We start from the raw sequence: 27,627 nt of genomic DNA, 5'->3' as shown, positions 1-27,627 counted from the left end.
TGCAGAATTTCTGTTTGGTTGGACTTGGATTTTAACACCTTTGACTCCTGACACCTGATTCTTTTCATACGACTATAGTGGGCCAATGGGTATTACAACAGACAGATTTCCAATTGTGGGTGTTCTTTAACTTGTTTGAGTAGTTTATTACAGGGTCCTCCTGAACAAAGTTTTGTTTTGTTTGTTTGTTGTTTAATGCCACACTCAGCAATATTCCAGCTATATGACGGTGGTCTGTAAATAATCGTGTCTGGACCAGACAATCCAGTGATTGACATCATGAGCATCGATCCACGCAATTGGGATACGATGACATGCATCAACCTTGTCAGCGAGCCTGACCACCCGATCCCGTTAGTCGCCTCTTATGACAAGCAGAGTCGCCTTTTACGGCATTCTTTGGTTGCTGCTTCAGACCTATTCTATCCTGGAACCATGGTAGTCTTAACAAATGGAAATGTTTATGTGAATATTAATTTAGTATCGATGTTCATTAATTGGTATTGATACAGTATTGACATTAACAGGTTACCAATATCTCAACATCAATACCGAGATACGTGATGACATCCTAGACTAGAGATTGACTGAGGCAGAAGCTTTCACATTGACTTGACAGCATGTGCTGTATTTCATGTGATAACACTAAATGTACTAAAAATTATGTTGTGCCAAATTCAAGCTGGTAGACTGTAAAATAGCTAGATTTTGGGATAAGGGAACCAGTCCCTCTTGGTTTTCACTAGTCAGGTACTAAAAGTCAAGTGGTTATGTCTAACCCTGGTGTTCGGTTCAGGATGATGAAGACAGTGACTGGTGTGCCCCGCCCGAGGAAGGAAGACCTGGTGATGGAGGAGGAAGTTGAGGATGAAAGATTCAAGTACAAGAAAGTTCGACAAGAACTGGCACTCAGTACACTTCAAGGTCAGTTTTGGCACTATGAGAATGATACAAATTACAATGTATATTGCTCTATGAAACTGTGGATGGCTACTTATTTGTGGATATTTTGACATTGCAATATTACTTCCTAAGGTTTTGAGGGTCACAAAGATCTTCAGCAATTTTTTGGGTAATTTAAGCAGTGTGGATAATGGTGACATTATGATGATTGCAGGGAAGCATTTGTCACTCACATACGTTTTTGGATGGGTTTTGTGCCAAATAAATAGTAACACAACTGATAGCTACAGTCAAATTGATCAGTATAGACAAAGGATTATAAAACAAAGTTATTCATATCCTTCATTGTTTCCAATATTTTCTGCCATAAAACTGTCGCTCACCTGAATATTTTCATGTTTGCAAAATTAGATTTCTATGAGCTAAAAACTAAAAAAATCCAATGAAGACACCCAAGACATCCTGTTTATCATTTCATGACCCTCAACTCATGTCTGTCTCTTTTGGATTTTTTTAGTTTCTAGCTCATATAAACTTAATTTTGCAAACATGAAAGTATACAGGTGAGCAACAGAGTTTTATGGCAGAAAATATTTGAAAATCTAGACTGAGGTTTTAGGTTTGAGTTTATGATCATGCCTAGTGGGATTATCATTCAGAGATCTTATTTGAGTTTTGTCAGACCATCAATATTTTGTTTTCTCCTATGTGCAGCAGTGGATCCCGATGATGCAGCTGCCAAACTGACCATTCAAGTCCCGTCACCCGACCGTGGTCATCTGGGCATCATTGCAGAGGATGAGGAAGTTGATGAGGAGGAGGAGGAGGTGGATGTGAAGGAGAAAGAGGAGGAGAAGGGGACTACTGGACATGTGGCAGATGAGATATTTGATGTGGTCAATACTAGGCTGGGGCTTTCAGGAGATGAACTCACTGTGCTCAGTAAGTAGCCATCTATAACCATCAGGTTCGGATGCCAGGTTTACCTCATGGGGATTCCAGGTTGGAACTGGTCCACAGCAACTTAGACTGGTCGTAACAGGTGACCAAATGGATCGGGTGATCAGGCTCAGTGACTTGGTTGATTGTGTGTCATCGTACCCTAACTGCATGGATCGTTGCTCACAATATCGTTCACTTGGTTTTCTGGTTCAGGCTTGATTATTGCCATCATCATATAGCTGGAGTATTGCTAAGTGTGTGGCATTCAACAACAAACAGGGGGCACGGTGGCCCAGTCGTCTAAGGCGCCGCGATTCGCTGTGCAGAGTTGCGTCCCTTGGGCACGCCAGAAACGTACGATTGTGGGTTCGAATTCTGGTTCGCCCCAATTATGTTTCTAGGTTTGTCAGCACCATACCCGTTCTCGTGGGTTTCACCGAAGTGGTAAATGTCTGAAACCTGCATCACTGTAGGCTTTCCTCCCACATTAAGCTGACACGCCGCGATATAACTGGAATACTGTTAAAAGCGGCGTTAAACCCAACTCACTCTCACTCACTCAACACCAACAAACATGATACCAGTCAGTGAGTGGAATAAGCGACTGCTGAAGGCATGTGGTGGGGAGATCTTGTGTCAGGCCTGTAGTTTCAAATTTGTATGGGTACTTATGGCTTACAGTAGTTTTATGTGCAGATTTATTTGTCACAATGACCTGCATTTGTTTTAAATGAGGGCCTGAAGAGTTAAGTCTGTGCTCAGATACAACACCTCTGTGCTTGAAAGTCTGACAAACCCTCTATAGTAGGTTTCATCAGGTGAACATAGCCAGCCAGCGTTGAGGCTTAAGAATTCTTGGTTTGAGTGAGCTCTGCATTCAGCGCAGCATAACTGTGTCTGGAAAATGAATATGAATGGCTACTACTGAATGGAAATAATAAATGTGATGCTATGACATGTATGTTGTTGTGGATACAGCAATAGAAACTAACAGTTTTAGTCCATGAGTCCTAATGATAACATATAGCCAAACCCTTAAAAAGGGAAAACATTTTTACTTGTCCTTATGGTACCATAATTATTGGGCAGTTTGGCACAGACTATAGTATAGGACTAGTGCCAATTTCTAACGGTGGGGTATATTTCATACTTCTGAGTACCAGGGCATCTACATCCAAAATAGTTTTCCTTTGTAAAGATCAACATTTCCGAATTGAGGTCGTTAAAAAATGAATCCATGTCATTTTAGAGAGCTGACGTCTGATTGCATCCTTCATTTAGATTGGGCAGTCAAATTTCACGTGACCTCCTGTGGAGGGTTTGATCTTTACATGGAGATGTATTGTATCCGAGGAAAAGATTTCCCTTCTCTATGTCCAGTGTTTAACTTCTCCTGTATTTCAGGACAATACTACCCAGAGGATGAGGAGGACGAAGGACCAAGTATAGCTTACATTGTAGAGGAGAACCTGGAGAAGATGAGGACAGCCATGAGTGAAAATGTCACCACAAAGACCATGTTAGATGTGGAGTCCAAGGTCAGTTTCAACAACTTCTTCACTTACAATGGTGACGGTGGTCTAGAGGTAGAGCGTCCGCCTGGAGAGCGGAAGGTCCGGAGTTCGATCCCCGGGCCGCGTCATACCAAAAGACGTTAAAAGATGGTACTTGTTGTTACCCTGTCTGGCGCTCGGCATTAAGGGGCTAAAACAAGGACTGGTGGGCTCGGAGTCAGTATACTGTGTCTGAGTGGGGTATTCATGTTAAACTGCGGCATGGTATCTCCGTGAGCTAGCACTATAAATCTGCATCAGTCTGGTCTAGTACAAGCAGCCATACACACACACACGTGCATGCACGTCGCTATATAAGTGCAATAATCTCACCTCACTTACAATGGTCTGACTTTCACTTCAAAGTAAATCTTACCATACATAAAAAGGTGTTTAAACTTGATATTTGAAAGTAATTTGCATTAGCTGATTGTATATGTGTTCTGCAGGACAAGGACAAGTTTGAGGACCACTACTCCAGGTTCCAGGACATTGTCAAGGACCTGGAGAGCTTCTTGGCAGCATACCTTCATGCTGTGTTCATGAGGAAGATGAAGACACAGCAGGGGCTGGATGTCATCACAAGGTGGGCCTCCACAATACAGCGTTAGAAATCAGCACTAGTCCTTGCCAAACTGCCCAATAGTTAAGGTATCATAAGGACTAGTAGAAATTTGCCATTTTTAAGAGTTTTGCTATATGTTATCATTATAAGGACTAGTGGACTAAATATGTTAGTTTCTACCCCTGCAATACATACACCAGTATTGATTGACATATCAGGGACCCCATAGGGTTCTGGCTTAGAAGTAACCCTCTTGTAACGTATGCTTTTCTAAGGCTGGTTGGTCATTAGGGTTCGGATGAGTCAGAATGTACTACCTGGGCACCCACTATAGGTCTCAAGAGTTGGGTACAAAATGTCTGAATGGGAACTATTTTACAACAGCCCTGGCAAAAAACTATTTAAATACATGTATTAAACAAGCTGATCATGCATACACTGGAGATGATGGACCTGTTATCCTTACTCGAACATGTAAAATTCTGAATAAATTCTTGCATACTCAGAAAGAAATGCGAACATAAGCGACTTGTAGTGTAAGCGTGGAATTTTACTGATAATCTCATTAAACAATATATCACGTGACTAACCACGGGTCTGGGTAGTCGTGTGGGTACCTGGGTCCTACTCAGGACCCACCTGACCTGAGTACCTGAGTTACCCCTCCCTGCCCTACTGGTCATGCTTGGTGATGTGGTTGTTTGCATGTCATGGTACCGAGGTACCCGAGTTATCCGTCCCGGCCCAATTGGTGATCTGGTTGTTTGCATGCATGGTACCCGAGTACCCAAGGTATCCGTCCCAGCCCTACTGGTCTTGCTTGGTGATGTGGTTGTTTGCATGTCATGGTACCCGAGTACCCGAAGTATCCGTCTTAACCATAGTGGTCATGCTTGGTGATGTGGTTGTTTGCATGTCATGGTACCGGAGTACCCGAGGTATCCGTCTTAACCCTAGTGGTCATGCTTGGTGATCTGGTTGTTTGCATGTCATGGTACCCGAGTACCCAAGGTATCCGTCCCAGCCCTACTGGTCATGCTTGATGATCTGGTTGTTTGCATGTCATGGTACCCGAGTACCCAAGGTATCCATCCAAGCCCTACTGGTCATGCTTGATGATCTGGTTGTTTGTATGCCATGGTACCCGAGTACCCGAGGTATCCGTCCCAGCCCTACTGGTCGTACTTGGTGATGTGGTTCTTTGCATGTCATGGTACCTCATGGTGGGGATCATTGTTCATAATATCATCAGACACTGGTCTGTTCAGTTTATCTGGTCAAGGCACAATAATTTACAAGGTGTCGTCATGTTGCTGGAATAGTGCCGAGTGTGACATTAAACTCTGAACAAACATAAATGATATCAAGTACAACAAAATCCTCTGTTGGTCTAGGTAGCCCAGTGGTTGCTTCAATTTTTAAGTGTGAGGTGTTTGAAAGCCAGATGAACTCTCATGGTCTGCCTGCACAATTCCCACACTTGTAATGCATGTGACATGCACGACTTTCGACTCAGTGCCATCATTGTCTGATGCACTGTGATGTAACTGAAGAGTTTAAAGGCAGCTTTAAACATGGCTTACTATCCCTTTCAAATGTCTTGTGGTCATGGCCTTTCTCCCTTTCCTCTTTACTTTCCTGGCAAACAATTTTTGTATTTGTTTTGAACATCAAGGAAAAATATGCATGTCTTCATGGTGTTTGTCAGTGTATGCAGTCTGTTCCAAGAACTTACGGGTCTACAAGCCCGAACCTCTCACTTGACATCAATTTCAGTAGATCTTAGTGTTAATGTATGAACTTTTATTAGCAATACTTACTAGACCAAAAGAAGTTTTACAAGACTCTGGCTTCTGACTAGCGGCTAAGGTCACAGACTGGTGTATTGATAACTGGCATGCCTGTGTAAGCCTGTATTGTGTGTGACCCAGTGAACTGTTTGTCTGCCACAGATTCTGGCCAGTTCAGAGCCGATCTGGAGTCCGAGGGGTGATCGCGGAGAAGTTTGTTGAGATCTTCAACTGGTATGAGACAGATCTGGAGGAAGTACACAAGATATATGAAAACAACAAGGCATGTTTCTTAACAAGTGAATTTTTTGTTTCATGTGGTCTATGTTAAAATACCTTAATGATTTTCAACATGAATCTGAAGTAAATATGTCAGTGTTTGAAATAAGCGCCTGCCCGTAGGATTTATGTTTCTCAATAAGCAGCTGCCTAATTTGTAAATGAGGGTCTGAATAGTTGAGACAGGGCCTGCAGCTTCTAAAGTCTGTGGGTCCTGATGGCAGCCAGTAATTTATTTCATTTCAAACACTGAATACTGGATATTATCCTTTGACCAACACTGCTGATTATATCATTTTGTAGGACAGGCCCTGTGATCCTAAACGTCTTTGGACTCTCTCGACTAATATTAAGCTAACATGCTGTGATATGAATGAAGGCTCTCAATAGTGACCCTTCCGTGTGCCTTTAACTATTGTTGGGGCCAGGAGGATTTGTCATGATCGGATAACTCTTGTTTTAGGATATATTACTGGTTTGATAGACTTTGATAAACTTAAATATTTACAGGTACAATGATTTGACCGAAATATTTGCTGACTGAGTCATTAAACAATCACTCACCCAATGACTCATTCAGTGACTCAAGTGGTCAGATCCTTCTTATGAAGCCCCTTGTTTTATTAAGTCCTGCTGTTTTGTCCTAAAGACCATTCAACTCAATATAAGACTATAAATACTTCTTGTCCAGAACCACCCCCAGACTGTCCGCAACGCTCCGCCATCTGCTGGCGCCATCTACTGGTCACGGCAGCTGCTTAAGCGGATAGAGGACCCCATGAAGGTGTTCCGAGACAACAAGTCGGTGTCTCAGCTATCAGACTTTGGGCGCATTGTGAGGATCTACAACCGACTGGCCACTGCCCTGGTCACATTTGAGAGTCTGTGGTTCACCCAGTGGAAGAACCAGATTGACCAGGCCCGGGCTGGTCTACGGGCCACTCTGTTTGTACATCACCCCATCAATGGAGAAATTGTTGTCAATGCAGATGAAAAGTGAGTACTATTTTGAAACCCTCTTGGTTTGAACTTTGTCAATATTATTGTACATGTCTTGATGAAACAATCACCCATCATTATTTGTTGAATTTAGTGTTATCATTCAAACTTTTTATAGCTGAGCTTAGACTGAACAGAGTGTTACCTGACTTGGGCTTCGGACTAGTGGCAAATGTTGTTGTTGATGTGACACTGCTTGTTGCAGAGTTCTGGAGCTGATCCATGAGGCCAAGTGGCTGACTCGGCTGGGCATCCAGATCCCGGAGTCAGCCCACAGCATCATGCAGCAGGAGGGCAGGTTCAAGAGCTACAAGAGTCACCTGGAGCTGGTGCTGGCCGACTACCGAGCTGTGTGCAGCTCCATCCCCGACTCCCTCCGCCAGCTGTTTGTGCCACACATGGAGCATGTGAAGCAGCAGCTGCAGCCAGGACTCAGCACCCTTGCGTGGAACAGCATGAACATCGGTGAGGAGACTACATGTTGAAGAGTTCCTGTAGGTTCATGGTAGGGCTGGGACGGGGAACTCGGGTACTTGGGTCAGGTGGGTCCTGAGTAAGACCCGGGTACCCACAGGACTAGCCAGACCCGTGGTTAGTTACGTGATATATTGTTTAATGACAAAAACTCACTATAGCTCAGTGGTTACACTACAAGTAGCTAATGTTCGCATTTCTTTCTGACGATGCACACATTCCTTTTGACTTGTATATGTCTGAGTAAAGATAAAGCTTCAGTCAACTTCAGTGAACGCATGATCTGATTGTTTGATACATGTATCTAAAAAGTTTTAGCCAGGGCTGCGGTAAAACAATTACCAATCAGACAATTTCTTCTCTTGAGATTTGCAGTGGGTACCCCAGTAGGTTCAGGTCATAGGGGGTCGGGTACCCGGGTAGTATATTTGGACTCGTCCCAGCCCTAGTTAATGGCCCTGTTCCACACAGCCGTCTTATGATCCACACACCTTATGTGGCAATACCTACGTTCTTGTGGACTGAAACCGCCTCCGTGGTCTAGTGGTAGAGCGTCCGCACGTGATTTATCATTTAGGTTCAAGGCCCTGTTCCACAATGCGATCTTAAGCCTACGACTGTCATAAGTTTTGTTTTTAGAGTATGTGAGTTAAGATAGATGTAGCATTAAGATCACTTTGTGGAACAAGGCACAGGGCAACTGTTTCTCTAGTGTTGTAGTGTCGATCGGGTAGTCTAGTGGTTAAAGCGTTCGCTCGTCACGCCGAAAACCCGGGTTCGATTCCCGACATGGGTACAATGTGTGAAGCCCATTTCTGGTGTCCCCCGCTGTGATATTGCTCGAATATTGCTAAAGGCAGCGTAAAACCATACTCACTCACTCACTCTAGTGTTGTACGTTCCATTGGTGTTGGTGATGTGTATTTTGGCATAACACAGCTTATGCAGCAATTGCTACGTTCTTGTGGACTGACCCTTTGATGGATTATGATTGATGCAAATAAATATACCAAGTATGGAAAAGGGCAACCAGTGCCCAACAAATGGATGATGTTTATAACCTACTGGTTGTGGAATAGGATGTATTGAGAGTACAGAACAGTGACACATTTAAGACACTGGCGTCCATGATTCAGTTTGACAACAGTTCTGTCTCTATTCAAACATGCTCTGATCTGTTCCAGATGCGTTCCTGCACCAGATCCATGCTGCGACCCTGAAACTGAAGACCTTGGGTGAGAAGGTCAATGACTTGATGGACACAAAGGTCACCGGCATCATCAGCACCATCAATGACTTCTACCTGTTTGACGTGGACATGGCCTTCTCAAGGACATGGGTCAGTTCCCATTTCTACTTTCAGATAATTCCAATGAAATACTCTCACGGCAGACATGAGCTGACTCAGTAGGGGAGGGTTAGCTTGTATTTTCTTGCTCTTTCCAGGGACAATAGGATCACTGACTTGCAAGTCTATGTTAAGGTTCTGAAACATGAACTTTGAAAGATACTACTAATATTAATGAATAGCGTAGAAATCTCGTGTGCCAGAGCTTTGGTAGTTCCCCCAAGTATCTGTGCGTCATGAGTGGTCCAGTATCAATATGACCGTCCGGGAAGCAGGGATCTGGATGAAGGGGGTTCAGGGTAAAAGGGTTTCAAGTTACAACATGTATTGTTTAAGCCTTTTTTGTTCTGTATGTTTCAGCCCGATTCATTCTGTATGTTCAGCCCTATTTGTTCAGTATGTTTCAGCCCGATTCATTCTATATGTTTAGCCCTATTTGTCCAGTATCTTTCAGCCCTATTCATTCTGCATGTTCAGCCCAATTTGTTCAGTATGTTGCAGCCCTGTATCTTCTGAATGTTCAGCCCTTTTCATTCTGTATGTTTCAGCCCTATTCATTCTGTATGTTTCAGCCCTATTCATTCTGTATGTTTCAGCCCTATTCACTCTGTATGTTTCAGCCCTATTCATTCTGTATGTTTCAGCCCTATTCATTCTGTATGTTTCAGCCCTATTCATTCTGTATATTTCAGCCACCGGAAGAGTTCCGCAGTGCCATGCTAGACAGTATTGATGAGAGGTCCCAGCAGCTCCAGTGCTACGTGTCCACTGTGTTGGAGGGCCTGCAGAATGTAGCCAACCTTCTCACCACACGCAAGGTGAAGGTCAGCAAAGTGCATTGGTGATGGAGACATATGTTAATGTTGGGGTCAAAGGTCATAATATCATGTTTGGTAGAGGTTCGTTTTCAGTTCATTACTGTTTTATGGTCACACTTTTCATATTCTTGGATATGGTGAATGTATGAAAGTGTTTGGCTTGAAAGTTTTGTGATGTCATGGATGGATGATGTACTGAGCATGTTGTACTGGTGGTGGATGTGAAGAATTATGCTTTTGACATATATACTGTACCAAAAAGTTAAGGATATTTTTCAGTATATTTTTATAAAAATTGAGCGCTCAGTCTTCACTTAAAAAAATTATCCCCAAAATATTTTTGATCCTTATCTTTTTTTGTTCAGTATTTAATACCCATTTGAAGCCTAGGGCGTTTGTAGGGAACTAGGTTCTAGCCTGTAGAATAATGTTGAAAAATATTATTTGATCTCTTGCATCTAATTGTTTACAGTTGGAATGGGAGACCTTTGTCAACCTGAGAGAGAATGTTCTTTTGGTTTTAAAAGTACATTACTGAGGCACATTAATATTAGTTTCTTTCAAGCAAATACTATTTGTAGTATGCTGCATGTAGGTATTTGTTGTACTTTTGGCTTATGTTTTCGTTTATCTTTGAAATATTGGGGTATTGTGACCAATTAAGATTAAAGAAAAATATTATAGTTTCAAAATGCCAGATATGATAATTACCCAGTTATTGGTATGAAGTTAAGTACAATATCGAATGTAATGAAACAGCCATTGGAACCCAAAGTGTTTATTCTTTCAGGAATATAGTTTAAATATGAGAACCCTTGCCCTGGCCAAGGTGGCCATCCAGTCCAAACTTCGGACATTGAGAGCTAAGGCAGTCGACAAGAACTTGCATAAGACTGTAGGAAGCGTTTGTGTGTTCACGGTTTTACTAACAAAGCAGTTTGTGTGTGTGATGTTCGTGTTCAGTTATTGAGAGGCATGTTGATAATCATTTATCATAATAGTAATGTGCATATTTATGATCCCCAAAGTCCACCCCTAAAGCATTATCAAGAGCTGTATTATTAGCTCTGTTCAAAGGAGAAGTGTGCACATGATTTTCATTCTCAGCTCACTGGAGAGTATACAACTGTATGATTATGTAAATTAAATAGAGATGTCACAATGTACATGCCTCACACATTAATATAAAATGTCATACTTGAGTCACAATACGATTTGCATTATTGCAATACTTAAGTTTTTCTGAAATTAAGGTGTAACATTTACAGTAGAACAAAAAAGGTCTTTATCCTACCTTGACCATTAATGTTTAAATCTCCAGATCAACAGGGGCGGTCGGGTAGCCTAGTGGTTAAAGCGTTCACTCGTCAAACCGAAAACCAGGGTTCGATTCCCGACATGGGTACAATGTGTGAAGCCCATTTCTGGTGTCCCCCGCCGTGATATTGCTGGAATATTGCTAAAAGCGGCGTAAAAACATACTCACTCTCTCACTCCAGATCAACATGTCTCTCAAGGATTCATGAAATGGTCTGTGTCTATCTGTCTTCATCATTTGTTGACTGTCACTGGTGATTAACTGTTACTTGTATTGTCATGAGTCTCATTAATGGGTCCCAAACTATTTTGTTTTTAATTATTAACCTGTATTTTTTGTCCTTACATGTTTTGTTGAGTGATTAACAAACAAGTGGTGTACACATGTGGTCCTTGAGTAAATGGTGGCACGGGTTGCCCAGTTGTCTAAGGTGCTTCAATTTACTATGCAGAGTTGTGTCCCTTGGGCACGCCAGAAACCTATGATTGTGGGTTCGAATGCCGGGTTCTCCCCAATTATGTTTTCAGGTTTCTCAGCGCCATATCTGGTTTCACTAAAGTGGTAAACGTCTGAGACTTGCAACATGTCGGTCTTTCCTCACACATTAAACTGACATGCCGTGATATAACTGGAACACTGTTCAAAGCGGTGTTAAACACAACTCGCTCACTCACACATTCACTCACTAACCTTATTTAAATATTTCACTACAATTTCAAAAATGAAACATGTCAAATATGACATATGGATTTCCATATTGGAATCAACTTCATATGTATGAATATTTGTTGAAAGAATTAGGTAACTGGAATTGAATTTTCTGAAACGTTTATGTACTTTCTGATCTGACAAAGAATGATGAACAAAAAATATTAATCCTTCATGTAAAATGATACATTTGAATTCATGTTCACTTTCAAAATAACTATCGATCTCTGGAATTGATAACTGCTATGTTTTATTTTGTGTGACATGAATGAGCATGATAAAAATAGTACTTTTGTGCTGTCACACTGATTGTGTCCTCTGTGAGAGCATCAGTTGCAAGCTGTTTGATTCAGTGCTTGACCAAGCTGAGTACATGATGCATCTGTTCTGTGTGCAGTCTGACCACAAGTCGGTCAAGGAAAGGAAGCTGACCTTGATGGTGGACGATGGTGAGGTGCAGAGAGAGAAACAGAAGGCCTTGGAGGAGGAGGCTCTAGTCATAGAACTTATAGGTAGGAGGCTCCAGTCATAGAACTTATAGGTAGGAGGCTCCAGTCAGAGAACTTATAGTTAGGAGGCTCCAGTCATAGAACTTATAGGTAGGAGGCTCCAGTCATAGAACTTATAGGTAGGAGGCTCCAGTCAGAGAACTTATAGGTAGGAGGCTCCAGTCATAGAACTTATAGTTAGGAGGCTCCAGTCACAGAACTTATAGTTAGGAGGCTCCAGTCACAGAACTTATAGGTAGGAGGCTCCAGTCATAGAACTTATAGGTAGGAGGCTCCAGTCACAGAACTTATAGGTAGGAGGCTCCAGTCACAGAACTTATAGGTAGGAGGCTCCAGTCACAGAACTTATAGTTAGGAGGCTCCAGTCACAGAACTTATAGGTAGGAGGCTCCAGTCATAGAATTTATTGGTAGGAGGCTCCAGTCATAGAACTTATAGGTAGGAGGCTCCAGTCATAGAACTTATAGGTAGGAGGCTCCAGTCAGAGAACTTATAGGTAGGAGGCTCCAGTCAGAGAACTTATAGGTAGGAGGCTCCAGTAATAGAACTTATAGGTAGGAGGCTCCAGTCATAGAACTTATTGGTAGGAGGCTCCAGTCAGAGAACTTATAGGTAGGAGGCTCCAGTCATAGAACTTATAGGTAGGAGGCTCCAGTCACAGAACTTATAGGTAGGAGGCTCCAGTCAAAGAATTTATTGGTAGGAGGCTCCAGTCATAGAACTTATAGGTAGGAGGCTCCAGTCACAGAACTTATAGGTAGGAGGCTCCAGTCACACAACTTATAGGTAGGAGGCTCCAGTCACAGAACTTATAGTTAGGAGGCTCCAGTCATAGAACTTATAGGTAGGAGGTTCCAGTCATAGAACTTACAGCAAATTAGGTCGCCAGTTTCCCATGCTTGTCATGAGTACTGACTAATATGAGTATTTGGTGTTCACAATGTCAGTGGCCTGGCTGATGGTGTGCCATTGTACCCCAATGAATGCAGCCTATCGGTGTAGATACTATCACCATTATAAAGCAAGTGATGTGATAACGGTGTCAGTATCTGTACCGAAACGTGAAGAACTATGTCTCTCGTTTAGCACACCAACAAGTTATGTAGAACTATGCTTTTGGCTAAAACAAATTAAGAACATTGGGAGTATAATAATGGTGATAGTATCTGTTTTTCTTATTGGAAGACTCACTAAATAACCATAGCTACTTCAGTAGACAAACTTTTGTGATGATTGTTCCTGAACACACTCTCTTCCTCCAGGTTACTACAGAGACAAGGTGTTCAGGTCTGTCCTCACAGCCACAAGTAAATCTCTGGCCATGTTGGCCGAGGCGTCAGGCTGCACTGGAGAAGTAGTGCGGGCCCTGTCCCCCATGTCGCAGTACTCCAGTGATGGGGGACGGAGTCCCTCCCCCAGGCTGCACAGCGGTCATCACACACCCAGGAGCCGAGCACTGTCTGCTGCCTCTGACCGGCCGATCACCACTATGTCCATGCTGTCTAATATGTCCTGGAGTGGAGAATCAGCCAGTGACATCACACATCTACAGTAAGATTTCTCTTGTGTTGGTCCAACTTTCCCTTACATTTTACAAGCATAAACAGCATTGTCAACTGGCATGAGTCCTATCCTCCCAACCATAATTCATAATGGCTAAGGCATCCCTTGGACTAGTAGACTAATATGTGAAGGTTTTCCTCTCTCTATATACAGATTTATAGTGAGTATGGTTTTACGCCACTTTTAGCAATATCCCAGCAATATCACGGCGGGGGACACCAGAAATCGGCCTCACACATTGTATCCAATCAAACCCGGCTTCTGTGAATCTTGAAATTAATGTGAGAGTTAATTAAATGCAAAAAATTCGAGTGATCTTTGCTCGCATTGTTAAACATCGCATTTATATCAACAATAAGACATTGCTTTATATAATTCCACTGATGCTTCTAAGGAGGGGGGCTGTTGTGTTCATACCGAGTCGCATTTTTGGCTATGGGCCAGAGGTCACATTCTTTTGGAGATGCCTTAATTTCATGATTTACAGTATTTGTTATGATGAACAAACACTTTAACTACTAGGCTTCCCCACTGACCCTATATATTTATAAGGACTACAGATTAAAGAGGTCCACAACCCAAATGGTCCACTTGTTTGGTTGATTCATTCCTATGAAGATGTTGCTTTCACATGTGATATGTAGGTATGTGTTTCCCCATGTGGATATTGGGTTGGTATTGGCCCCAGCAACATACGCTTGTCGTAAGAGGCAACCATATCAGGTGGTCAAGCTTGGTGACTTGGCTGATTGTGTGTCTTCTTACACCCACGGTGTGGATTGTTGCCAACAGTATTGGTCACTTGGTCGTCTGGTATTGATTGCAGGCCACTGGAATATTGCTGAGTGCAGCATTAAACAACAAACACATCCACTCTTATCCTAAATTATGTATGTTTTTATGTTATATGCTTACAAGCAAAACCTTTATGTTGTACCTGACCCATGAAGATCTGGGGTAGAATAGGTCTTCAGCAACCCATGCTTACTGTAAAAAGCAACAATGGTTGTTGTTAGAGGCGACTAACGGGATCGGGTGGTCAGGCTCGCTGACTTGGTTGATGCTCATTGTGTCAATCACTGGATTGTCTGGTCCAGACTAGATTATTTACAGACTGTCATATAGCTGGAATATTGCTGAGTCATCAGTGAAGCTATGTTCAAAAGTCTGTTTCGACTTTATTCACAATAGAATTGCTATGTGTGGTTTTTGTGCATCAGTTTAATTATGTGTAATGAATGTTTTGAAGTAAAGAGACTACTGTCATGGTGATGTATTGCAGGTTCCAGGTTCTGATCAAGTTCAGTATCCCCAACATCATCGTGGAGCCCACACTGGACGTGGTGCAGAAGGCCATCCAGGACGTGTCATCGGCCATCACAGACGCTAACAGTGGTCAGTGGAGCTGTGTTCTGGACTAACAGGATCGGGTGGTCAGGCTCGCTGACTTGGTTGATTCACGTCATCGTATCCCAATTGTGTGGATCAATGTTCATGATGTCAATCTCTGGATTATCTGGTCCAGACTCGTTTATCTACAGACCGCTGTCATATAGCTTGAATGTTGCTGAATATGGCGTTAAACAACATGAAACAAAACATAGGGGTCACACAGAGTGGTTGCACTTAGGGTGTTCTTTGAGTGACATTCCAGACAACCAGGTAGTTGTGTTTTACCTTTGATTAGCCTGTTATATTTTTAGTTTTGTTAACACACTACTTTCTAGGAGGGAAATTGGTGAAATGACCACATTAAATAGACAGTAGTTAATAACAGGCATGTATTAATTGTACATTTAGATGGAAATCAAGACAGTACTGTCGTTAAAAGTAGACCTCTGTAAATGCCTCTCTTCTTGATTATGTCGACCGCCTCCGTGGTCTAGTGGTAGAGCGTCCGCCTGGAGAGCCGAAGGTCAGGGGTTCGATCCAATAGACGTTAAAAGATGGTACTTGCTGTTACCCTGTCTGGCGCTCGGCATTAAGGGACTAAAACAAGGACTGGTCGGCTCGGAGTCAGTATACTGTGTCTGAGTGGGATATTCATGTTAAACTGTGGCATGGTATCTCAGTGAGCTAGCACTATAAATTGACATCAGTCCGGACTAGTACAAGCAGCCACACACACACACACACACGTACATGCACGTCGCTATATAAGTGCAATAATCTTTGACGCGACGTTAAACCCCATTTCACCTCACCTTCATTATGTCCTTGTAAGACATCAATAGAAGACTGAAGGTGTTTTGTGAAGTAACATTGGAACTGTATTGGGGTCTGGACATAACTGATGCCCTGTGTTTTCAGACATCGCGTGGCTGTGTACGACATCGGAGGAGTCCTTCTACAACATGGTGATGAGGGATGAGATCATCCAGGACCTGCAGGCTCAGCTCTCCAACGTCATCGATGGTGGGTAGTATATCTCCTTAAAGATCTGCAGAAGAGAGCCACCAGTTTTGTTCAAGTCTAATTCTACTGATTTCAGTCATGTACATTTAAAGCTAAGCTAATAATAGTAATTGGTTCTAAGAAAATCTGTCAAAGACATGTAGGACAACTCAAGGCTATAGACTCAAATGTTCTTCTATGACACCTAAGAAAATGTAGTTACAATAAACTACGTTTATAACAAACATGCATATAACGAACTGACCGATGTAACTAACTTATTTTTTAGTCCCGGCTATTTGTTGTATATATCTGTTTATATGCTTTTAACGAACTACGGTTATTACGAACTAAAATTAGTGGTCCCTTTGAGTTTGTTATAACCCTAGTTTACTGTATGGAATGCTCATCATAATCTGATCTTTTCTTCCAGAGATGCAGACCCAGATCAACAAACACCTGTTCCACTTCAGCTATTACAACTTCCTGTGGAAAGACGACATGCATGGCAACTTCAACGAGTTCATCTCGGCCGACCCCGGCATGTTGGCCATCAAGAGGGAGGTGGAGAGGTTCCTGTACGTTGAGAAGAAGGTCCTGGGGATCCCCAACAGTCTGCCTATAGGGCCAATCTGTCTACATACAGATCCCATCAAGGATGCGTTACATGGGTTTGCCATGGCTTGGAAGACAAAGTTTGCTTCTGTGTTGCATGAAGAGGCCAAGGTATGCATGACTAAAGACACTTGTAATTTCTGTCACATTTTGTCAACAATTCTATCAGGAATAAAATAGCCTGTTTGGATTCCGGTGTAGAATAGGGCCAAGCAACCTATGCTGGTGATATGAGGGTGGATCTGATGTTCTGACTCGGTGTCTTGGTTGAAAGCGTGTCATTGTAACCCTACGGTGTCGGATGTCAGTCATAACATCAGTCACACAGTCATACAGCTGAAGGGGGCACGGGTGGCCCAGTCGTCTAAGGCGCCGCGATTCACTGTGCAGAGTTGCGTCCCTTGGGCACACCAGAAACCTATGATTGTGGGTTCGAATCCCGGTTCGCCCCGATTATGTTTCTAGGTTTGTCAGCATCATACCCGTGCTCGTGGGTTTCACCGAAGTGGTAAACGTCTAAGACCTGCATCACTTCGGGCTTTCCTCCCACATTAAGCTGACACGCCGTGATATAACTGGTTTACTGTTAAAAGCGGCGTTAAACCCAACTCACTCACTCACTCATACAGCTGAAATATTGCTCAGTAATGCTTTAAACAACAAACTAAAATCAGCAAATTATGAAACTCCTTGCAGTATGCATTTGAAAATATACAACAAACAGAGAGGGTGTCGAAGAGCTTGCATAACCAGTGGGAGAGATATATATTACTTGAAGAACTGAGTGTCATTTGTGAAAATAGCATCCTCACTGAGACTCAGATTCTCGAAATCCAAAAAGTAATAAACTTTGTTTTGTGAATACAGCTGTAATCATTTCAAAATGAACATTCTTCATTTGACCAGCAGATATTTTTCACACTGTCTGATTTTTTTCTATTGACATTTTGCATACTTGTGATGAATCGTGATGATCATGAAAGGATCCATAACATGTTTTGGAGATTCCTGGTTGCGCTAAGTGAGGGTATTTGTGATTCAGAAAAAGCTGGATGCAGCTGTGAGTTACCGCCTGAACGTGAAGGGCAGACTGGAGAATCATGTGCAGAGTCTGGACCAGCTCAACAGTGCCCTCGTTCTCCTGGAGGAGCTGCGTGACATGGAGAACAAGATTGATGGCATCTACCTTCCCATAGAGACCATGTATGCCAAACTAAGGTAGGCTCTTACACTTACTGGGCAAACACTTCAGGCAGATTGGGCTGTGTCTAATGTAGTGAGGCTACACAGAGATGTGATTAAGGGACTGATGAAATTAAGGCTTGGCCACATGGGTAAATCTTTACACCGTCCTTTTTTTAATCTTTCTCTTGGGGCATGGGCCCTGAGTTGTGCCGAGTTCCCCTGATTGTTTGTTTGTCACCAGATTGGCCCTGGTGGTGATTTTTTGTCTGTCAGCATCATAATCGTGGGTTTCACCAAATGACCTGTGCAGGGATAATTCTAGGGTGGTGCTTTTAGCCCCTAAATGTGAAAAAAGGCCCACATTTTCAAATACAATGGGGCATTTTAACATTGTGCTGTAATGGATTTCCTCTGGAATATTTGAAATTTGCACATAAGGGGCCTTTGTCAGAACATAAGTGAACCCTGCCTGTGTCATTTTGAGATGTCCTCCCATTTTAGTGAGCGAGTGAGTGAGTATGGTTTTACGCAGCTTTTAGCAATATTCCAATATCACGGCGGAGGACATCAGAAATGGGCTTCACACATTATACCCATGTCGGGAATCGAACCCGGGTCTTTGGCGTGATGAGCGAACGCTTTAACCACTAGGCTACCCGACCGCCCCTCCTCCCATTTTAAACTACAGAACATGATATAACTGAAATACTGTTTTGAGCAGGGTCACTCACTGTATATTTGTGTATATAATGCTACTTTGTTGAAGCACCATGTGTTCATTAGAATTGTTACTGTGATGGCAACATTTTGTGACAATCAGTAATCATGGTCATTGTTATGTCAAGCAAATTGTCTTTGTTTTTAACTGAACACATGTATATGATACCATATCAGGGAGTTTGAGCTGAGGTTGCCGAGGGGTGAGGTTGAGGAGGTTGATCAGCTCAGGATCAAGTGGCAGGAGATGGTGGATTTGGCAGATGAGGTGCGAGAAGTCCTGCTCAAAGAGAGAGGTGGAGCCTTCGAGCAGGAGCTGGACAAGCAGGTCAAGGTAGGTAACTCTCGTCACTTTCTGTAGTGTATACATAGTGTTTGAGTCAATAATAATAATACATAGACATAATATTGAATAAGTCAGATATGAAAGTGTCAAAATATTCTTTTCATTTCAAGTACTTCCTTGGTGATTATAATATTGTTGGAGCATTTACTTTAATGCAGTTTAAGTGTAAAATATTTCTTCAATGTTCAGTTTCTTTTTGTTCTCTTGCAGTTGATATGAATTTTGATATATGTTGTGTTTGTTAGGATGAAGTAGAATAAAGATTCCAAGTACTATTTTCCTAAACTAAACCTGTTCTTCCAAACAGCTATTTGTCTTCATGACATTGTATGTTTTCCTCCAGACCTTCGTCGTGGAAGTGATCCAGTTCCGCAATGCATTTGACGCACAGGGTCCTGCAGTGCCGGGGATCCCTCCCTCAGAGGCCGTGTCTCGTCTCCAGGACTTCCAGCACAGATACACTCAGTATGATGCTAAACGCAGGACTCTTGACTCCGTGTCCAAGCTGTTTGGAATTGCTTGTAAACCGTTCCCCGAGCTGGACCGCACCGGAGAGGTAGGCACTTGTCTTGCATCCCTTGTTCATATGCTCAATCACCTTGGTGGGGATGTTGTTTCAATGTGTGGTTTACACAATATACTGCTGTTCCATTGGACGAGACATTTGATGTTCATACGTTTCTAATGGGACTGTATTCTCGAAATGATGTAAACCCTGACTTTCACATTCATGGAGTTTGCTTTGGCTTGCTCTTTAACCTGCTGTTCAGATCACTGACTTTCAGAATCATGTAAACACTCCAGGAAACAGAAGTAATATGTCAGTTTATGCATAAATGCGTTGAGGGCCATGGTCAAGTTACGATGTGACTATGATATTGTCATAGCATGACCCCTGTAGAACATGTGCTTAAGACATGGAACTGAGTAGCGAACATGAATGATGAAATGAGAAGGATCTACGGCACTGTCCTCACAGGGAACTGTAAGTGCATACACTAAGGTCCTTGTGCATGCTGGAATATGATGGCCTTTTCTGTGTCTACAGGAACTGGATTTGCTGAGTCAGCTGTATGGACTCTTCCAGAAGTTCATCCGCTTCGACAACAAGTTCCAGGACACACTCTGGGCAGAGGCAGATCTGGAAGCAGCTTCCCATGAGGTGAGAAGCAGTTTTTTGTAGACCAGGCTCCCGTTACTTAAAGTGATCTTAGCGCTAAGATGATCATATCTCCCATACTTTAACATAGGCTTACGACTATCATAGCGCTAAGATCGCTTTGTGGAACTAGGCCCAGACGATTTGGCTGTAGACACATGGTAGAGGCAGTATATATGCATGATCAAGTTATGTTTGCAACTCTCTTTGCTATCCCTGCTGTGATATTAAATATGATGTGATAAAGTTTCTAATAGCATGAACAGTGGTAGAAACTTACATTTATAGTCCACTAGTCCTTATAATGATAATATATACCAAAACCCCTTAAAAATGGCAAAATTTTATCTTATCCTGACTCATACTTATTGCTTATCTCTCTCTCTTCCGAATAGGTAGTGGAAACGTCCTGTGCTGTTCCCAAAGAACAGAGAAAAACAGCTCACCCAAACGCACCCTCACTCTGCGCATGCGCACCGGAACCATGTGACCAAGCCCAGTAACTCATCACTCTCTCTTTTTCGCGCCATCTTGGCAGCTGGAAATTTTTTGCTGTGCATCGTAATCCAAGCTTTCCTTAAAAATTAACCCTTTTAACAAAATTTTTTGCTTGGATTATCTTCTGTGGTATTATATACATCATATCTAACGATTATTTTATATATTTGGCATTAGAATTTTTCGTTATTTGGACTTAAAGACAGCCCCGTTCGAGTTATGAAAACATGTAACCGATGTAAATTACGTGTTTCAGATTCGGACCCTCATCCTACCTGTACCAGCTGCACAGTACAGAACTGCACTGCAGAGAATAGATGCAAATTCTGCGCCCCCTTGGGGAAGGAAGAATTTAGCAATTATCTTTGTGCAGTGCAGAGGAAAAAGATGGATCGAAAACGACGTGAGTCATCACGCTCGTTGTCATCCGGGGAGACGGCAAGAAGTAAGAAGAGGCGAGAATCTACGCCCTGCCCTTCGTCAGAGGAATTCGAATTTGATATTATTCAAATAACTCCCGCTGAAGATGATGCAGTCACCCCCCATCTTACTTCCTCGTCTACCAGTAAGAAGTCTGGAGGGTCTAGGAATAAACCTACTGAAAGTTTCAGTCAGGCGATCAATCTGCAACAATTAGCTAAGAAAAAGAGTGCTGCATCGTCTACTTTGAAGCCGTCTTCCCCTAGGAGAGAGCATGTTTTTGCAGAGGTTATTACCTCAACAAAACCACAGACTTCGTCCGTAGTCACGAAGGGGATTTCAAGAAAATCAGCCGTTTCTTCTAGCCAGAAGAAAGCCTGCGCGCAGACAATTACGTCCGCACAACCCCAGAGGTTCGCGCAGCCCGCAGTGTCATCCAATCAGGCTACAAATACAGCCGATATAAACCTCAATCAGCCCCAGACCTTCGCGCAGATACCGGCCTTCGCGCAGCCCAACACAACAATTACGCAATCCCCTACCTTCGCGCAGGCTATTAATCAACAAGAGTATACACAGACGCCAGCGTTCGCGCAGGCTCCTGCCTTCGCGCAGCCTTCAAGGTTTACACTGCCAACTACCTTCACGCAGCCTACCTTTTTTACACAAGGTACTTTGCCAACGCCTGCTATTAACACAGATATGATAGCAAATATCACTCAGCAAGTTGTAATGGCTATGCAACAACAAATGTGTAAACAACCTGGCACGCAGTCGACTACCTCTTCACACAATAGCTCGCAGATGTCGCAGCCTTCATTTACGGCTCCGAATCCTAACGCCTCCTATCTTCTGGGAGAGGAGGATGTGTTCGAGCCCCCTCAAGATGACGACACATCGGGGGAGAATTACCCTTCAATTTATGAGGATCATGAATTATTGGCGTGGATTACAGATAGACTACCGATATCATCACCGTCAAGAAATTCTTCTCCCACTGATACATACTGTATCAAAGGGGACGATATAGACACACTAACCATCCCACCGATAAAACCAATCTCCAACATTGCAGAGAAACTTAATGTTTCTTTTGCGAAAGCCACGAAATCACAAGGACTTCCAACACCGAGCTTTAATTTTAAGAAATTCCCCATGCACGCCATGTCGCAATTTCTTCGCTCACCGGAGATTGATGAGGATTACTCACTTATGTCAGACTCCAAAAGTAAAGCCTATCGCATTGAGGATAAGAAAATTGCACAACTTGATACGACTACAAGACATGCATTCTTTGGACTAGCGATGTCACGCGCTATGAATGAAGCTATGAGCTATGAATTAAAGGAGCCTCAGAACGACCGTGAAAGAATGTTACTTTCAGCGCTCGTCAATCAAAAGAAAAATCAAGAAATTATTTCTGATCATATGAGCTCAGTGTCGGCAGGGTTAACACTACTACGACGACAAGGTCTTATAAATAATTCTAATTGGTCAGATACCTATACCAAAGAATTATTAAGACAACCCTGGGAGGCCCCAACCATTTTTAATGGTAACATACGGAAAATCAACAAAGAAGTGCTTCAAGACTCCAAAGATCATATGCTGATCAAGTCAGTTCAGACTATGAATTCTATGTATCGTCAATCCATGCAGAAAACCCATTTCAAAAGCCGTTTCACGGGCATTCAAAAAGCTAAAGAGAAACGCTTGTATAACTACAGAGGCGGGAAATCATCTGCCTTTCGCAAGTCACATGACACGTCACATGACACGTCACGTGATGCCGGTCGCGGCCGCGGCCGCGGATCGAGGGGATCCCGCAATTACCGGTGAAGATGGGCTGATGAACGACTGGGAACTTCCCCCCCCAGCCGTTCGTGTACAGCATTCCCCAGTAGGCGGAAGATTGGCAAGATTTTGGATGAATTGGGACATTCTAGGAGACGAATTTGTTTCCAACATTCTAAGAAAAGGCTACGCTCCGACTTTAGTCGAGAAACCCCCGTTATCTCGCAAGCCACCGGTAATACGTTATCGGAAAGAACTTTTGCCGAAGTTGACCGAAGCAATCAATTCACTTCTCAACAAGGGCGCAGTCGAGAAAATTCAACCAGAATTACTAACGCCGGGTTTCTACTCACCGATCTTTCTGGTTCCCAAAAAGAATTCAAACGGAAAGTTTCGTTTGATTTACAACATGAGGAAATTCAACAAGAAATACCTCCCACAACCGGAGAAGTTCAGAATGATTCATTTACCACAACTAAAGCAGATGATAAGACAGCACGACTTTCTCGCAAGCATCGATCTACAGGATGCTTACCTACACATTCCCATAAAACAGACTTTCAGGAAATATTTACGTTTCCTCTTCAAAGGACAACATTACCAGTGGGCGGTCCTGCCCTTTGGAATTTCCACGGCCCCGTGGCTATTTACACGAGTGACCAAACCAATTGTGACATTTCTTCACAACAAGGGAATTCGTTGTGCTTTTTACCTAGACGACGGGATACAAGCCCATCAATCAACAGAGGTACTCAGACTACAACTGAATTTCACCCTGAAATTATTAACGCAACTGGGTTGGTTAATAAATTTTCAGAAGTCCGATCTACAACCATCTCAGGACCTCAAATTTCTGGGGATCAGATTTCTAACCAATCAGAACCTAATAATGGTACCAGAAGATCGGTGGATAAAAATCAAGACTTGCTTGCCAACAGCAATTTACAAGAAAATCTCAGTCAACGAATGGCAAGTGATACTAGGCTTACTCACGTCAGCCCAAGCGTTGACGGTCCGAGGCAGACTACACTTACGCCCTATTCAGAGATTTATAAATCCATACCTAGAGTATCAGGATTTAAAACTGCAACTACCACAAACTTTGAGGAAACACCTCTTATGGTGGACAATGAAATCGAACGTTTGCGCAGGAACTTGTTTAAACGAGCCGGATTTCAACAACCACTTATTCGTGGACGCCTCACTTCAAGGTTGGGGAGCTCACTTCAATGGAGAAGTAACAGCAGACATATGGTTAGAAGCAGAAAAGCTCTACCACATCAATTATCTGGAATACGAGGCAGTAATCCGTGCAATATTTCACTGGGCCCCACAGTTAAGAAACCAACGTCTGATGATCAGAACAGACAATTCAACTGTGGCATACAATATAAACCTTCAAGGCACGACAAAATCGGAGACCCTCCTGAAGTTGACATTTCAACTTTACGAGCTAGTAGACAATCTGAACTTAACAATAAAGGCAAGACATATACCAGGAGTGGCAAATGTCTTAGCAGACGCCTTATCCAGGCCAGCCAAACCATCACCGACAGAATGGAAGCTACACCCAGAAGCATTCCAACTGGCAATAAAAGAGAAAGGTTGCCCACTGATAGACCTATTTGCAACCAGATTCAACAATCAGATAACAACGTTTGTATCACCAGTGCCAGACCCACTAGCTTGGTCAGTCGATGCTCTGTCAATATCATGGGAAGGACTAAATGCATACGCGTTTCCTCCACCAGCCGTGATACCACAGATATTACAAAAGATCCTACACACGAGCAGCCTACAACTGCTTTTGGTAGCGCCTTACTGGCCGGCGAGAACGTGGTTTCCAGATCTCGTCGAACTAGCAGGGAATCCAATGTTAAAACTTCCAAACTGGCCAAATCTACTGCTACATCCACACTCCAATCAGGTCCATCCAAGACCAGATCTTTACGAACTTCACGTATGGAGCATATCAAGAGCAGTCTCGTTAAAAGAGGATATTCCATAAGAGCAGCTAAGGCAGTCTCCTTAGCACTTCGTAGATCAACGAGGAATCTCTATGATGATAAATGGAAAAGTTTTGACCAGTTTGCAACATCCAAGGGTTTTTCTGCAGCCAAAGCTACTATACCACAAGTAGCAGATTACCTATGTCACTTACGAAGTACAAGGAATCTTAAAGGTTCGACACTGGGCACTTATTTGGCCGCTATCAGTTCTGTACTGACAATGGCTAACGGGATAAAACTTACTAAAGTTCCCGAGCTGATAGCCCTACTCAGATCCTTCAGACTTGAGGACCAACAGAAAAGATTTAGAGCCCCGGCATGGGACCTAAATATAGTGCTACAACACCTAACCAGTGATGCATACGAACCGCTCCAACAGGCCGACTTTGAACACCTGACGCAGAAAACCCTATTTCTTCTGGCATTAGCTACGGCAGCCAGAATGTCTGAAATCCATGCGATAGACTTCAATCGTATCACATTTGACAGTGGTAACAACTCATCAGCGCACCTTGGCTTAAGATGGGACTTTATTGCAAAGAACCAGTTACCAGGCCAACCAGACAGGCAATTCCACATTCCGGCTCTTTCCTCCGTCCTTGGTGCAGAGGATACAGAGGATTTATCACTATGCCCAGTCAGAGCCTTAAGATTATACCTACAAAAGTCTAAACCTAGAAGACAAGGTTTTAAGAGACTATTTATTCCTTTATTAAGGAATACACACACAGAGGTATCCAGAACAACTATCTCATTTTGGATGAGAGCTGTTATTCTCAGAGCATACAGAGCAGCGGGATTGGACCCCCCTTCAGCCTCCAACCCGCACGAAGTAAGAGCCTTAGCCTCAACTTTGGCACTTCACGGCAACTGCTCCATAACAACTATTATGGAAGGCTGTTTCTGGAAATCAGATACAGTTTTCGCCAATCACTACCTTAGAGACCTTGCTACAGAAGACTTAGCTGGTATTCACCAATTCGGACCATTAGTTGTGGCACAACAACTCACGAATCCTACCAGACGACATTAGAAGATCACACTCACCCAATATCACGTAGACTTGTTGACGTCAGGTTACTGTTACATAACCAACGACTGAGAGTCCATGCCCCCTGTTTTACTATGTAATTCAGCACATGAGTGAGAAATGATTGTGTTAAGATTATTGCTCTTCTCTTAACACCCTAATCGTTTAAGGTGAACAAGATTTATCTTAGAAACCTTATAAATCCACAAATCTATATGATTTACTTCCATTTTGCTGCTCACAAAAAAGGAAGGTGGTCCCCAATTAAGAATTTACACTGAAGATTAACAATGTTCCTATGGGGTTTATAGAACAGATCGACGTTTATCACACATACAGGTGAAACCCACCACCTACTGTGAGATTCAAGCAATAAGTATGAGTCAGGATAAGATAAAATATGTATTTTTTAGAGTAAAAATATCATTTATACTTATCCTGACTCATACGAATGAGTACCCTCCCGACCTTCCCCTCTTTCCACTGATGTGTTTCGACCATTAAGTAGGAAACAAGAGAGAGTGATGAGTTACTGGGCTTGGTCACATGGTTCCGGTGCGCATGCGCAGAGTGAGGGTGCGTTTGGGTGAGCTGTTTTTCTCTGTTCTTTGGGAACAGCACAGGACGTTTCCACTACCTATTCGGAAGAGAGAGAGATAAGCAATAAGTATGAGTCAGGATAAGTATAAATGATATTTTTACTCTAAAAAATACATTTTCTACTAGTCCTTATGATACCTTAACTATTGGGCAGTTTGGCAAGGACTACAGGACTAGTGCAAATTTTAACGCTGATGAACATTTTTCTTTTGATGTCAATCATCATGGGATGGAGCCCCTGATATTCTGTTAAAGAGAAATACCACAAAACATGCAGTTCTTTCACAGATGCACATCATGATCTCTGGATAAAGCAGCACATTAGGCAAAGACAGATGTCTCAAGTTTCTGTGCTTTAGTTACAGTATTATGAGTCACTTAAAAAAGGACTTTCATCGAATCACTAGTAGTAGTCTTCAAACTATGATTAGCCTCATATGTAACCGAGGGACCTTTCCTTCTGTTTAGGTGGAGCTGTACTGGGACGAGTGTCTTGCCCTACCCAGCAAGCTGAAGGACTGGGATGCGTACAATGACCTCAAGACACAGCTCCAGACATACCTCGAGGTCTTCCCTCTGCTGCACAACCTCGCATCAAAGGTGAGTTCATTCAGCAGAGTCTTAGGATTGTTAATCATTGCTCATCCGTTAATGAGTATGGGTGATATGCCAATTACCACTCTTTATACTACATAAATCTATTTTTTATGCTGATAACGTTTTTCAGTTTCAAGTACACAAAGTATAAGCAGACATACCAGGGATTGAAATACTAGTTACTTCTGATTGATTTATTGATCTTGCCAATATTGGCATAACCTGTTGGCTTTTATCCAAGCTTGGTAACTTGGTTGGTTGCATGTTGATGTAGCCTGATGGTATGAAACTTTGCTCATAATATCAATCACCACCTCCGTGGTCTAGTGGTAGAGCGTCCGCCTGGAGAGCGGAAGGTCGGGGTTTGATCCCCGGCCGCGTCATACCAAAAGACGTTAAAAGATGGTACTTGTTGTTACCCTGTCTGGCGCTCGGCATTAAGGGGCTAAAACAAGGACTGGTCGGCTCGGAGTCAGTATACTGTGTCTGAGTGG

At 42.8% G+C, this 27,627-nt stretch overlaps 1 protein-coding gene across 1 annotated transcript in view; it reads left to right on the top strand.

The window, feature by feature from the left end:
* Window positions 1-27,627, top strand: part of LOC124126385 (dynein axonemal heavy chain 5-like) — a 116,072-nt gene that overhangs the window by 6,865 nt on the left and 81,580 nt on the right. Inside the window, exons 8-27 of the mRNA XM_048384623.1 lie at window positions 797-924; window positions 1,618-1,845; window positions 3,250-3,383; window positions 3,848-3,984; window positions 5,916-6,036; window positions 6,724-7,028; window positions 7,237-7,496; window positions 8,690-8,844; window positions 9,546-9,677; window positions 10,462-10,566; window positions 12,095-12,209; window positions 13,469-13,757; window positions 15,052-15,164; window positions 16,080-16,184; window positions 16,597-16,889; window positions 17,821-17,996; window positions 18,858-19,014; window positions 19,370-19,582; window positions 20,075-20,188; window positions 27,005-27,136. Coding sequence (XP_048240580.1) covers window positions 797-924; window positions 1,618-1,845; window positions 3,250-3,383; window positions 3,848-3,984; window positions 5,916-6,036; window positions 6,724-7,028; window positions 7,237-7,496; window positions 8,690-8,844; window positions 9,546-9,677; window positions 10,462-10,566; window positions 12,095-12,209; window positions 13,469-13,757; window positions 15,052-15,164; window positions 16,080-16,184; window positions 16,597-16,889; window positions 17,821-17,996; window positions 18,858-19,014; window positions 19,370-19,582; window positions 20,075-20,188; window positions 27,005-27,136 — 3,412 coding nt within the window. The remainder of the gene's footprint in view (window positions 1-796; window positions 925-1,617; window positions 1,846-3,249; window positions 3,384-3,847; window positions 3,985-5,915; window positions 6,037-6,723; window positions 7,029-7,236; window positions 7,497-8,689; window positions 8,845-9,545; window positions 9,678-10,461; window positions 10,567-12,094; window positions 12,210-13,468; window positions 13,758-15,051; window positions 15,165-16,079; window positions 16,185-16,596; window positions 16,890-17,820; window positions 17,997-18,857; window positions 19,015-19,369; window positions 19,583-20,074; window positions 20,189-27,004; window positions 27,137-27,627) is intronic.

This window comes from Haliotis rufescens, unplaced genomic scaffold (genome assembly GCF_023055435.1).
Source record: "Haliotis rufescens isolate VD_foot unplaced genomic scaffold, xgHalRufe1.0.p SCAF_5, whole genome shotgun sequence".
Taxonomy (NCBI): domain Eukaryota; kingdom Metazoa; phylum Mollusca; class Gastropoda; order Lepetellida; family Haliotidae; genus Haliotis; species Haliotis rufescens.
This window is presented reverse-complemented; position numbering and strand designations above follow the sequence as displayed.